Source organism: Pholcus phalangioides, unplaced genomic scaffold (assembly GCF_987345545.1).
Source record: "Pholcus phalangioides strain wild (caught in Gottingen) unplaced genomic scaffold, Ppha-v1.0 ptg000015l_1, whole genome shotgun sequence".
NCBI lineage: Eukaryota > Metazoa > Arthropoda > Arachnida > Araneae > Pholcidae > Pholcus > Pholcus phalangioides.
In genome coordinates this window covers 69,236,044-69,250,806 of record NW_028301608.1, presented here as the reverse complement: position 1 = coordinate 69,250,806, position 14,763 = coordinate 69,236,044, and the positions used below count along the sequence as shown (strand labels likewise).

Sequence of the window (14,763 nt, the reverse complement as noted above, 5' to 3'; positions counted from 1 at the left end):
AGTTATCCGGCACAGTAATTCGATTCAGACTTCGATAATCACCAGTTGGTCTCCACTCATTCGGTCCTTTTGAAACCATGTGCAACGGGGAAGCCCAGTTTGATTTCGATGGACGACATATACCTTGGTCCAACATCATCTGGAATTCGGTCTTGGCAATCTTGAGTTGAGCTGGGTGCAATCTGCGTGGCTTTGCGAAAACAGGAGAACCTTTAGTTTCTATGTAGTGCAAGGTATTATGGGAGGCTTTCTTCGAAAACGGACGAGGTCTCGTTAATTCGGGAAATTCCTTCAAAATTTTAGTTATAGCACTGTTCCCTGAGATTGTTTTAATCGTTGTCGAAGGTCCATTGTAAGTAAAACCTTTACACGTGAGAGAAGTGAGTGGATCTATAAGTCGCTTGTTTTTGATATCGATGATGAGTCCGTAGTGAGCAAGGAAATCCGATCCGATAATTGGTCTCTCAACGTCAGCGAGGGTGAAATGCCATTTGTAATTCCGCCGTAAGTTCAAGTCCAATTCCAGGAGTTTCAAACCGTAGGTAGATATACGGGAACTATTTGCAGCGAAAAGCTCAAAAGTTGTCGGTTTGCCGTTGCCTTTGTAAGGTAAAATTGATATATCAGCTCCAGAGTCAATTAAAAACTTCATGCCGCTTTTCCTTTCCATAATGAACAAACGGCTATGATGAAGACTGTTATCGCCGCCACCGCATGCCGTTACTGCGGGGGGCTTGGACCGTTTCCCTGAATATTCTGAGCGTTGTAAGCACAGGGGGACTTGCATCTGAAAGCTTTATCTCCGAACCTGCTATGATAATAACACACGTTAGAGTTTTCATCGGAGTCTCGATATCGCGAGCGATTCCTAGAATCAGAATAACGTCGGTCTCGACTGGAGTTTCGATAGCGGTTCCGGCTATTCCTCGGATATTTGCCCAACTGCTCAACTCTTTTAGTCAGCTCCGAGATTTGCAGTTTAAGGTCTCTTATTTCCGAGCAAGACGAGGCTTCTGCTACATGACCGTAATTGGGTTCGGTGAGCTCAGCTACTCGATCAGCTAACTCGGCTAGCTTGTCCAGTTCTTCACTGCTAGCTGCTAACACCGTTTGTATACTCTTTGGTAGCCGTTGAAGCCACAAATTTTTGAGGAAAGTCTCATCGCTAATTCGCCCTGTCGAAAGCTCGCGCATTTTACGTAGCAACGTACTAGGCTTCTGATCACCTAGGGATAGGTCTTCTAACAATATCTTGACCTCTTTCGCGGCTGAATGTTTATACACAGCGAAAAGTCTCTCCTTGAGTTTCGAGAACGGATCCGATGCGGGAGGATCGTAAACAATGTCACTTACCGTTGACAAGATCTCCACATTTAGGCAGTTGACTAGGTAGTTATACTTGGTTCCTTCGGCAGTAACATGGTTGATCTTGAAGGCAGCGTCGAGCTGGACGAAAAAAAGTTTGATATTGTCCTTCGAGAATGTCGGCAGTTTCGCGTGGACAGCTTGAATTCGAAGATCGCTCTCTTGCTGTTCAGCCATGGCGATAAGTTCTTGGCAGGTTCGGGATCACGTCCGGGTCACCAGTAAAGGCGACGGCAATGAGAAGATGTAAATTTCATTCTTAAAGACATGAACATTTTATTTACACACACACACGGACAAGTTATACGCGACATCCATACTCTATGACGAAATACAATCAACTCATTAAAACGTTCGAAAAACTCTCTGGCGATCCGTTGCTAGGTTACCATCCATCGCAAGGCGAAAAGCGCTACAACGAGAAAACGTGACATCGTGACGTCACAGAGTATCGTTTATGATCGGTCACTACATACTTCTTTACAGTCGATTTCACAAGGGCAGTTTTTGACTGAAACTGACCTCTTCCATCTCGCCCATATGCAGTTTAGGGAAGCTGACGTCTTATGCGTTATAAGGAAGCTCAAGTCATCCAGGGCCATCGGACCAGATGGTATTCCGGCTTACGTAGTCAAAGGTTGTGGTGAATTACTGGCACGTCCGTTAACAATTATATTTAATAAATCATTGAGTACAGGTTGCTTCCCTTCGTCGTGGAAATTAGCAAGCATAGTTCCCATTCATAAAAAGGGCGACACATCCAATGTAACTAACTACAGACCAGTTTCGATTCTAAGTTCATTCGTCAAAATTCCAGAATCATTTATTTACACTGCTGGCCACCGTAAATGCAACACCCTGAAGGAAGCATGCAAATAATATGAAATTTACAACATGCATTAGCGGAGGTGAGATATGCAAATGATTAGAATTTCAGCGCAGACGCACATCACGCGCGCCTGTGGCGCCACTTCAAAGCGCTATTTAAGGCTTGGAGATTTCGACGATTTGAAGTACGGCAATTGTGTTTTTCTTGTGGTTTTTTCAAAAAAACGATCAATTATGCCTCGTAGAAAACAGCGATCATCTTTTGATCAAGTGTCCGAGTTCGACAGAGGAAGGATAGTGGCCTACCGAGATTGTGGATTATCTTTCAGGGAAATCGGTAGTCGTGTTGGACGAAACCAAACAACTGTAATGCGGATATGTGATCGTTGGATGCAGGAGGGTACGACGGACCGACGTGTTCGATCGCATCCACCTCAGTGCAGCACTTCACGTGATGACAGGCGTATGGCAGTGACGGATCGCTCAGCCACATCACGAACCATAGCACAGCACATTCAGTCTGTACCGCATCATCCAGTGTCTGCGCGTACCATTCGACGCGGTTTACAGCAGAGTGGTCTGTCCGCAAGACGTCCATTGCTTCGTCTATCCTTGACGCAGAACCACAGACGTCTCGGCCGCCAATGGTGCGATGAAGGAAGGATGTGGACGGCACAATGGAATGAAATTGTCTTTACTGACGAGTCACGCTTCTGTCTGCAACACCACGATGGTCGGATTCCAGTCTGGAGACACCGTGGAGAGAGGATGCTGAACAGCTGCGTTATGCACCGCCACACTGGTCCTGCACCGGGTATTATGGTATGGGGCGGTATTGGATATCACTCTCGCACTCCTCTAGTACGCATTGCCGGTACTTTAAAAAGCCAGCGCTACATCTCCGAGGTGTTGGAGCCAGTTGTCCTTCCTTACCTTCAGGGCTTGCCCACAACCATATTTCAACAGGATAATGCGCGACCACACGTGGCACGCATTGTCCAAAGGTTCTTCGTCAATCGCCAGATTGAATTGCTTCCCTGGCCAGCTCGCTCTCCGGATCTTTCGCCGACAGAAAACATGTGGTCCATGGTTGCTCAACGATTGACCCAGATTACATCCCCAGCTGCCACACCAGATCAACTTTGGCAACGCGTGGAAGCTGCTTGGTCTGCTGTACCCCAAGAACACATCCAAAGTCTCTTTGAATCAATGCCGAGGCGTGTGGCAGCGGTGATCTCCAACAATGGCGGCTACTCTGGCTACTGATTTTGGCAGGAACCACACTTCACAGAAGTCTATAAATTTAATCATTTGATGCTTGGTCAACATGTTATCTACAAAATACATATTGTTGTGATATCTCTTGTCTTTCTTGGTGTTGCAATTTGGGTGGCCAGCAGTGTATTTATTTATTTATTTATCATATACAAAACCTGTGCAAGGCCAGTAGGCTCTAATCATCATTGATTTATGAAAAACTGTATAATCACTTTGAGCCTTCGTTGAGTCCGTTTCGACACGGTTTTGATCGCAAACGCTCAACTGTAACCAACCTTGCGAACTTCACCCATGATCTGTCGGTTGCTCTTGACAATGGGGAACAGATAGACACCATATACACAGATTTTGAAAAGGCTTTCGATCGCGTAGATCATCATGTACTCTTAACGAAATTACGCTCGCAACGATGTTTGTCAAATGAACCTATAGCTTGGTTCACTTCCTATTTGAGTGACAGAACAAACATCTTTAGGCTACCATCAGGACATCTTTCTAAACCATATACAAGCACGTCTGGTGTTCCTCAGGGGTCCAATCTTGGTCCGTTACTTTTTCTCATCTTTGTAAATGACTTACCGTTGTCTCTTCAAAATAGCCGCTGCCTCATGCTCGCTGATGACCTAAAATTTCATCGATGAATTCAGTCCATAGAAGACTGCTTGACTTTTCAAAATGATATATTGCATCTGTTGTATGTATGTATATTGTATATAAATGATTGGTGTCGTGACAACAACCTTGGTCTGAATGTTTCAAAGTGCAGTGTCGTTTCATTCACGCGAAAATTACATTCATTGCTTTACGATTACACCGTAGATACAGCAGCTATAGAAAGAAAGAGCATGGTAATGGATTTAGGTGTAATTTTCAAGAGTGATTTGAACTTTAGCGCTCACGCGGAAAGTGTCTTGTCTAAGTCCAACAAGTCACTTTTCTTTCTCGTAAGGTCGTCTGGGCCATTCACCTCAGTTCCAGCGATGGTACGGCTGTATTTCGCGTATGTCTTGCCCTCACTTGAATATGGCTCAGTGATATGGGGCCATGTTCCTGCAATGATGAACGTACGTATTGAACGTGCACAGAAAAAGTTTTTGAGGTCATTATTCCGAAAGACTTTTGATGTGTACGTCCCAGATGCACCTACTTCAGATCTTCTCTCTTTTTTCAAGATGACATCTCTCGATAGCAGACGTACTAAGCGAGATCTATCATTCCTTCATAAAGTTCTTCACGGCAGAATCGACGACTATTATTTGACGAGCCTAATTAATATCTCCGTGCCATCTCGCGAGCGACGGGTTCATAGTTCCCGAAATGTCTTTTATTTTCCTCGTGCACGCACGAACATTTTAAATGCTTCACCAATTTTGCGAGCATGCAAGCATTATAATAAGGGTGAATTCCCAGATATATTTCACAGGGATTCCATGTTCTACTAGGTACTATATGAATTTGTATATATTTTATGTTTTCTCATCTATTTTGGTCGTTTTGTCTTCCTCATATTGAATTCTCAATGTTTGCTTCCGTTTCGCATATATATTTTTGTATTATACATTTGTTGATGATTTTATCTTTAACTCTTTAACGCCCAGATAGAAAACCTGGGAGGGTCGTGAAAATACGAAGTTTTTTGTGTTCGAAGTGGACTCGTCCAAATTTCGGCCACTTTCCCTCTCCCCACCCTTTCTCCATAAGTTTCTATTCATGCCACCCTTTGCATTGACGTTCACCCTTTCATTTCAATGGATTTTCGGGAGATAATTCGTCTATACTGAAAACACCCCTTTCCTCACAGTATTATTTCTTTGTAAAATGCATTGAGTACCCTTAGTCCATTCTCAAGGAACATTCTAGTACATCAGCTTTTGAAATCCCATTGATAGGGCGTTGCAGTTGTCTTTTCCGTTCCCGCCTCTGACAAGAGCTTTCATCTTCTTCCCCGTTGATTTTGGTGACAAAAGCCCACCAAAACATACCCATACCCCCTAGCTGGACCGACTTGAGGCGGTTATGGGCATTAACCTACTCGGTCGACTTCGGGCGATCTGGGCATTATAAAGTTAACGTGTAAATTATTATTATTATTTGCTTTTCTATTGATTTTCATTACTTTTCCCATCTCTGTAATTGGGCTCAGCCTGTTGAGGCGTGTAAATAAATAAACATATCAATAGGTAGAATGTTAGTTCAGGAGCCCAATAACTATCGAAAGTTTTTTTTTCGTTTTTGGCGCACCGAATAAGATGCCATTCAGAATATTTCATATCTTCATAAAGGGGGGTTGATGACGTAAGCGTCATCCAACCCCCTTGCCATCAAAAGTCATCAAATCTGAACCCCCCCCCTCACATCGATGCTGACGTAATACTTGAATGACTCCTTAGAAGCGTCTCTGGGTTGTAGGCACCAGGACCAATGCAATACCCTTATTTGCGGAGTTCTATCAAAAACTATAGATAAATAAGTGATGAAATAGTTAATAAATGTTAAATTAATAAATGATATAAAAATTGTCAAGTGCAGAGAAAAAAAACCCTGCGATCTTCTCCTTTTTTGTTTCCTGATTGAGTGGCAACATCTGACTCGCCTAACTGTTTTTAGTTTTGATATATGGCAACATCAATTTTCGCGCCTCTGTAAACAATTCATGCAGAAAAAGTCGATATCTTGTAAGTGTTGTTTATAGTCATTTATTTATGTTAGGTTATTTTCTGTTAAAACAGTCAACGAATAGCTCTTTATGAGCACGTCGAATTGTATGTGCACATTTATTTTGTAGTTTTCTTTTATTGGTAGCTAGAGGTTGATATTAGGGGGGGATATTATATTGGTCGGGGGCCCTGAATTTTCACTTACACAAATCTACTCTACGGTGATCACAACGTAATAACCCGTTATAATGCAAATTTTTTATAGCGCCAACTGGTGTACATTGTGCAATTTTGATAGTCTAGGAGAGAGGTCTCCAACCTTTTTCCTGGTCGCGAGAATGCAATTTAGCACGAGGTGTTTAATTGGAACTTTGATCAAGTGCTGGCGAGCCCAAAATCGGACACGATCATTCTGGGTGCTTCTAGGAGCACTGTGGTGCTCCCGAGCAATGGGTTCAAGATGCCTGGTCTAGGACAGGCCCATCATCTGGGAGGTCGGGGGGGGGTGGCTTTTGAAAATATATTAAAAATAACATATATATACAAATGTATATATACATACATTGAGCATATGTCTTTGCCCCCCCCCCCTGAAAAAAGTTGAAATGACGGGCCTGGTCTAGGAGGAAAAAATTAAATTTTTGACTAAACTGAAAAAAGGGAAAGTAGCAGATTATCCCCTCAACATGAAAATATGACAGATAGTTAGATAGCACATATCATAGCATGAACATTCTCAAACCAAGCATATCATAGCGTGGCTTGTCAACCGACACGCTACGTTTTGTTTGCTTGATCATGTACATCATACATTTTATGCTGTTTCTGTGCAGTAAAAGTAATTTGCAGTGTTTTCCATGCATTTTAGGATGAATAACTTTCACTGCTATTTATATTTTGCTTGAAAATATTAGTAACTAAAATTGATAATTTTTATGATTATAATTAGCTTTTTCCCAATTTCATTTGAGGTTTTAGAAAATTTTTATACGGTGGTCTGGCTAAATAGCGTGAGTGCTAGAAAGTGAACATGGTTATCAAATATAATGTAAAAAATCATGGGTTAGCAGATTAAATATATTTTGATTGTCACATGATAGCAGTTGGCTCAATAGATTTGCAGTCAAACCTCTCTTTCTCGAAATTCTATTTCTTGAAAAATTTTATATCTCAAAGGAAAAAAAATCTTGCATTTACTGTAGTAATATACTAAATCAAGCATTTTCACCTCTCTCTCTCTCTCTCTCTTGAAGGCCCAGCCATAATAATAGCAATAAGAAAACACTGAAATTCCTTTTCTTTTGGAGGTGAAAAAACTGATTAGAAAGGGTTTTTTTCAGTATTAAAACCTATTATGATGATGGGTCTTATCAATCATAGGCAGGTACTATGATTGATGGTGGGAGGCAGTTCACTTAAAAAAGTGTAGTGGCATAGGCGAGAGATCGAACGTACTGTTGTTGCAACCACCCTTCGATGAGTGTGTGCTCATGGCAGGGCTGCAATTAGGGGGAAGCAGGCGGGTCTCGTGCCCTATGTAAATTTTATTCTCAAAACTCTCCTTCAACATTACAAGGGATCGCCTAAATGCATACTTGCCCCTTGGTAACCCAGCATCTAGTTTCAGCCCTGGCTCATGGTATGGGTGGATGGGAGGAGCTAAAAGACGTGCGAAATGCAATGTAATATAAGATTGCAATGAGAAGTGTGGTCTGGAGAAAAGGTAAACTGTGCTTATTATAGTCATTAAACATGGTTTTTTTCCAAGCTATATCGTCCACACGTCCAGCAACAGTAGATGCATATGCTACCAAGAGGATTCTCTGTTACATTACACCAAAGCGTGTGATCAATAGCCATAAATTTCAGGCGATTGCTGCTTCTGGTAACAGGAAAAAACGAGGTGAAATTTTTCAGCCAAGTGATCACCCCCCTGTTACTTGGTCTGGATTGAGGGTGAACATACGTGCTGCAACAAAGGACAACAGCTTCGTAGAGATGAGTTGAAGATTCCCCCCAGAAATATAAAGGGGGCTGCTGCTGACAGGGATAAACAGTACATATGTAATGGAATTCAAGATTCCAATCATATTGATGATTTCAAATGAACGATTGACTTATGCTCGTAACATTGGATGCTTGATTTTGATGGAGGTTCTGTGCAATGTCAGTTAATTTATTTATAATGACCTAATCTTTAAGGCTAGAAGCTGTTGGACATCATCAATGGCAGAAACTCTGACACCATAAATTCATTTGAGCTGCACCTTCATATATACACACACTACATTTTCTGCATAAACTAATTCGTTAGAAATTCTCCAGAGGAATGTTTACAGTAAAGTAGCAGCAGTTTGGTGTGTGTTGTCTTTTGAACAAAAAAATATCATCAAAGTGTGATTTGGCACACTTTTCGTGTGCTTAAAAACCACAGCAATGCGTTGAATTATTATATATTTAAAAGGTTCAATATATTTACAATCAACACAATATTTATGGGTGGGGGGGGGGGGGGGGTTTGCATGAAATTTTTTCTTTTAATATATGTACAGTAGAATGTTATCCAAAAAAAATTGTTTCGAAGAGAGTAATTGCACTTCTGTCCAAAATTTTTAGGAGTAGTTTTGTAAAAAGGAAAGGGGTATTTTTTTTCAATAGCTGAAACTAGAGATGTGAGGTGAGAATATTCTCCTGGATATATAAGAATCGGAAAATAATCAAGAATATTCATTTTTCTTTTAAATAATTTAAATTTTTCTACTAATTTTATTTATATTATGAATGACAACTTTTTAGTTCAAGAATATTCTCTTGGTCATTATCAGAGGCTTTTAAAGTTTGGGTACGAAGATTTTAGAAACCTTCAGATTAAATATTAAAACCTTAAACAATTATTTTAAAATTAGATAAATTTTCAGATATTAGTTCAAAGCAAAGAGTAGAACTCTTTGATTTACTCTTGATTGACAAAGGAAGCTATTCTTATACAATCACCTTCATTCTAAGAAGATACAGAACTGTTGTTTTCACTTAAATTCTGTATCACTCACATTTCTTTGTAAGTTGTGCAATTCAGTCATTTTCTTGCTTTTAAACTTTAATATTGTGGGCTACAAACTTTAATACTCCCCATCTTTTTGGTGGGAAGAAAGATGGGAGACAGGGAATTTCCCTGAAAATATTCTCTCAAAGGACTATATTATAAATTACCAGAAAATATTCTTATCATAAAATAATTATTATTATTCTCAAGTTATTTATAGAGATTATTTATTATAATTCACTGTATTACAAATATTCTTGAGAATACTCTCTGGAATGACTGCTGTTATAAATAACTCAAGAATTCGAGAATATTCTATAATAAATAACTTGAGAATAATTCTTATTTTCGATAAGAATATTCCCCAGTAATTTGTAAAAGTAGTCATTCCAGAAAATATTTTCAAGGATATTATAAACAGTATATTTATATTATAAATAACAGGAGAATATTCTCATCAAGAAGAATAAGAATATGGATCATTCCCAAAAAAAGTGTACAAACTGTTTCTGAGACCTTGTAATTTTTTTACAAAATTTCAAAACATTCTGATAGTAATTTTAATTTTTATCTAGTTCTTCATTCAATTCTCTATCATATGATATTTCTTAATTTGTTTCAGACATTATTTAATTTTTTTTCAAAAATCATTGTTTTTAACAAAACCTCAAAATCTGGCTTTCCCAGCTTGGAAAAAGTGTTAAACGAAGAGACTTGGTGCAAATTTAGATTTTTTTCCCAAAAAAATTGCAATCACATTATACACTGAAGAGCCAAAAAAACTGGTACAACTGCCTAATATCGTGTAGGGCCCCCGCAAGCCCACGGAAGTGCTGCAACACGACGTGGCATGGACTCGACTAATGTCTGAAGTAGTGCTGGAGGTAATTGACACCATGAATCCTGCAGGACTGTCCATAAATCCGAGTAAGAGGGGGTGGAGATCTCCTCTGAACAGCACGTTGCAAGGCATCCCAGATATGTTCAATAATGTTCATGTCTGGGGATTTTGGTGGCCAGCGAAAGTGTCTAAAGTCAGAAGAGTGTTCCTGGAGTCACTTTGTAGCAATTCTGGATGTGTGGGGTGTCGCATTGTCCTGCTGAAATTGCCCAAGTCTGTCGGAATGCACAATGGACATGAATGGGTGCAGGTGATCAGACAGGATGCTTACGTACCTGTCACCTGTCAGAGTCGTATCTAGACGTATCGGGGATCCCATATCACGCCAACTGCACACGCCCCATACCATCACAGAGCCTCCACCAGCTTGAACAGTCCCCTGTTGACATGTAGGGTCCATGGATTCATGAGGTTGTCTTCATACCCGTACACGTCCATCAGCTCGAAGCAATTGGAACCGAGACTCGTCAGACCAGGCAACGTGTTTCCAGTCCTCAACAGTCCAATGGCGGTGTTGGCGGGCCCAGGCGAGGCATAAAGCTTTTTGTCGTGCAGTCATCAAGGGTACACAAGTGGGCCTTTGGCTCCGAAAGCCCATATTGATGATGTTTCATTGAATGGTTCGCACGCATGACACTTGATGATGGCCCAGCATTGAAATCTGCAGCAATTTGCGGAAGGGTTGCATGTCCATCTCTCGTGCGCCTACTATAACACCACGTTCAAACTCACTTAAATCTCAATAACCTGCCATTGTAGCAGCAGTAACCGATCTAACAACTATGCCAGACACTTGTTGTGTTATATAGGCGTTGCCGACCGTACTCTGATTGGTTCCATATCTCTTTATTTGCATACGCATGCCTGTACCAGTTTTTTTGGCTCTTCAGTTTATATGTGCCATTGATAAATAAAATTGACAGTAAAATTTAGAAAAAATTATGAAAAACTATTTTTTTGTTTGTGTCCCAAAATTTTTCCCATTTTAAAATGTCCGCTGTGTTACGGTCATTTGGGAAATATATTTTTATACCAGATTAAATCTGATAACACTTTTGAGCTCATTGAAAGGTTTATTTTTAATGCTTAATCAACAATTTTGGATTTGACTTTTGCAAAACAATTCAGTAGGCTATTCACGTTAAGTCTCTCTCTTTAGTATCCAGATTTCTCTGTCAGATGTCCACTCTGTTACATCATTATCATAAATAACAAAATTTTTTCATTTATATCAGCATCAAGTGATAGTACATGTATGCTTCAAAATATAATAAAAGTTTTCATCAATCATTTAAATTTATAATGAAAAATATATAATTTAGACTAATTTGTCTACTCTGTTACATTTTCAAAAAACTCAAGCAACAAAATGGAAACTTTGATTTAAAGCAGCGGTTCTCAACTGGTGCTCTGTGGTGTCCTTGTGCACTCTCCAGGGGCACCATGGCTACTCGAAGAAAGTAAAAAAAAAAAAAAAAACAATAAAATTTAACAAAAATAATTGTAAATATTTGTAAATAGTAAAAATAAATCAGTAACTTTGATGAATAATTAAAAAATTGGTCAGTGGGGCTCCGCAATAGCATTTTTAATGTTAATGCCGCTTAACCTAAAAATAGCTCAGTGAGTCAAAAAGGGTTGAAAACCGCTGATTTAAAGTAAAGTTTTCATAGTTAAGAGATTTTGAAGTTTTAAGTTAAATTTAATAAGTTATCTATTCAATTTAAACCCTTTACCACATTCTACATCATGTTATTTTTCAGTTAAATATGAAAGTTAAGTAGTACAGATCATCAAAATCACTGCCAGGCACAGGTCCAGGGAGATGTGGCACAAGGGGAATTTTGGTATAAGTAAAGGCGATTGTATGACAATACATTCTGTATTTTATGGGACAGAACTATTATCTTCCTAATACTTCCTAATACAAGCTCTACTCCCCTCCCCCCCACCCATTCCACTCTGGATCACTAATGTGTGAGGCATAAACGTGAAATTTATACCAACAACAAATTACCATTTAATTTTAACAAAAAATTTTGAAGTTAAAGAAGAATCATCCTGATAATATAATATGCAAGTTCAGAGTCCACTTTGACCAGATTTTAAATATTTCACCAGACCAAAATTAAAACCACGAGGGATGGGTGCATGTTTTTTGAATGTTGTCATGGGGTGGACATTTTTAAAGGTTATAAAGGAGTCTCTGGTTCATCTATCACATTTTGCATGTAATTTTTGAGAAAATAAATGTCTATTTGCATGGCCTATTTAGAATAATTGAGATATTTTTTTCTCAGTCAAACATTTCTGTGCACTCTTGCAATAATGTCCACTCTGTTACAATGGTGTCCATTCACTTACGAGAAGCATTTTTGCAGTTCAACTGGCAGAAAATTTTAAGAACACTTCAAACTAAGATGTTAAATTATAAATTACAAACCTATGGTCGGCCAGAAATAAAAAGTTTGGATTTTGAGTAGTTAAAATAAACTTTTCTGTGTGCTATTTTGAAAAATCATGAAAAACCGTGAAGATTACAGAAAAAAAAAGTCAAGAAATTTTTAAAACTGTTATAAAGAGATAAAAAGAGCAGAAATAATATTAATTTTTTACAGTAATATTTATTTTTGTAACAAAGTAGACAAAATCCATGATTTTCAGTCATAAAACCCAAAAAATAAAATATTGTCACAAAATAAAAGTGAAAAATATTTATAAAATATTAAACTTCAAGTCATTGGCTATAATTTTAGATCAATTTTATTTTGAAAATTCGAGTTTGAATTTTTCATTTCAACAAATTAGAATGTACACTTTTTTTGGGAATGACCCATATTCTCAAGTTATTTATAATAGTCCTTCCAGAAAATATTCTCCTCAATAAGAACATTCTCCTAAAGATTATTCTTGAGAATTTTACATTTTTCTAGCTGAAACAACTCTATTCAAAACAAAATTACCTAAAATTTGAAGGAGTATTCTCATTCCCCAATGAAATTTTGAGTGTAAAATTTAATTTTCATGTATGTGTCACACATCTAGATGCATATTGGCGAACACTGGTGCAGTATAATCAAATAATAATGTATTGTTTTTGTTAAAGAATATTTTTTCTCCTCTTGCAGGACAGATATGGCGGTTCCGGGTATAATTCGTAAACTTGAAGAAACTGTAGTAAATAGGATTGCTGCTGGTGAAGTTGTCCAGAGACCTGCTAATGCTTTAAAGGAAATGCTCGAAAATAGGTAGTGGATACAGCTGAGTTACATGCATATTGTATATGATAGCATTATGTTATAGTCACACACCCAATAAAAATAAATAACCCTGAAAAAATTTTCTTCTTCTGGATAAAGCAGTACATATTGCAGTATTGGCGCATTGGTAGTCAACTAATATGTTTGGGGGCATGCAAATTGGTACTCTTCCATTACAACCATACCACTCGCCACCTTTTTTGCCTTGGCAAATTGTTTTTGAATTTATGCCTCATGTTTAGTGTTACATATTCTCTTTAGTCTATAAATTTGTTTTTTAAAAAAGACGCGAGGAAAGAAACAAGCCAAAATTCACCAATTTGGTGGCAAATATGTATGGTACCTTATAATGGAAGAGTACCTGCTAATTTTTAACTACCAGTTTGTAGTGAATGGGTTGTGAAATTACTCGAATCCCACCTCTGACTAGAGGGTATCCAAGAACTTCAATGTAAAATAAATTGTTGAAAAAATATGAAATATTTTGCAGGGTAATAAACTGAACGATCATTAAAATTGCTGTAACTTATACACACAAAACATATTTCTGGTTTCTTTCATTTTCTAGCTAATGTCCAACAAAATTGACAGTTACTTTTCATTGTGTTTCTGATTTGTTTTATTTAGTCTTGATGCCCAAGCCTCCAGTATACAAGTGATAGTGAAGTCTGGTGGCATTAAATTGCTACAGATACAAGACAATGGTACTGGTATCAGGGTAACTATAAACTTTTTTAAAAAAATAGAACATTTTTAACTCAGTTTCGGCTGCCAGTTTACTATTCAAAATTATGTTGTAGTCAAGTATAGAAAATAATATTTTATTCATTGTGATTTCCCATCATAAAGTCACAGCTTATATAGCTTCAAGAGCTAGCTTTTTACTCTTGCAGGTAATTCAAAGTCATTGCCTATTTGGAAACTTTTTTTACATTGTCATTCCACAAACATTCTTTAATGTTTCATCGTAAAACATCAACATTATCCTAATTTCTTTATTATTGATGAGTTCTCTAAAAATTGTTATATAGTGACACCTCGGCTAACGAACACTTTGCTTGCAAATTTTTTTCTGTGATTTTTTTTGCCTTGGCTAACAAATACAGATTCAGCTTAACAAACGCTTTCATTCTTCTGTATCTCATCTTGTAAACTCTCATTTATCCTATTTTGAAGCTGTTCATTTTAGCCTTCGATCAATTTTCCTTTTTGTAGCATTCCTTGGTTTTTTAAAAACAATTTTCCGTAGAAACCTATGAGAAATTGCATTTTAGCTTACTAAGATTTCAGCTAATGACCGCGATTCCAGAATGAATTATCTTTGTTAGCAGAGGAAGAGTATCACTGTATAACAATTAATTATTGTTTCATCGTGAAACATCATCATCAGTTGTTCATTCTAATTTCTTTTTTTTAGTATTGATAAATTCT

General features: G+C 38.0%; 2 protein-coding genes across 3 annotated transcripts in view; one reads left to right on the top strand and one right to left on the bottom strand.

Moving 5' to 3' along the window:
• Nucleotides 1-720: 720 nt before the first annotated feature.
• LOC149076616 (uncharacterized) lies at nucleotides 721-1,542 on the bottom strand. The gene has a single exon (XM_089242260.1). It carries the CDS (start codon nucleotides 1,540-1,542, stop codon nucleotides 721-723), a length of 822 nt encoding a protein of 273 aa, XP_089098386.1.
• Nucleotides 1,543-6,066: 4,524 nt separating this feature from the next.
• Mlh1 (DNA mismatch repair ATPase Mlh1) overlaps nucleotides 6,067-14,763 on the top strand; it is a 58,066-nt gene continuing 49,369 nt past the window's right edge. Inside the window, exons 1-3 of one of the 2 annotated variants that reach the window (XM_089244231.1) lie at nucleotides 6,067-6,146; nucleotides 13,201-13,320; nucleotides 13,960-14,050. In XM_089244231.1, the coding sequence (XP_089100357.1) occupies nucleotides 13,208-13,320; nucleotides 13,960-14,050 (204 nt within the window). In that variant the 5' untranslated portion in view covers nucleotides 6,067-6,146; nucleotides 13,201-13,207. The remainder of the gene's footprint in view (nucleotides 6,147-13,200; nucleotides 13,321-13,959; nucleotides 14,051-14,763) is intronic. The other variant, XM_089244232.1, reaches the window with a different exon arrangement.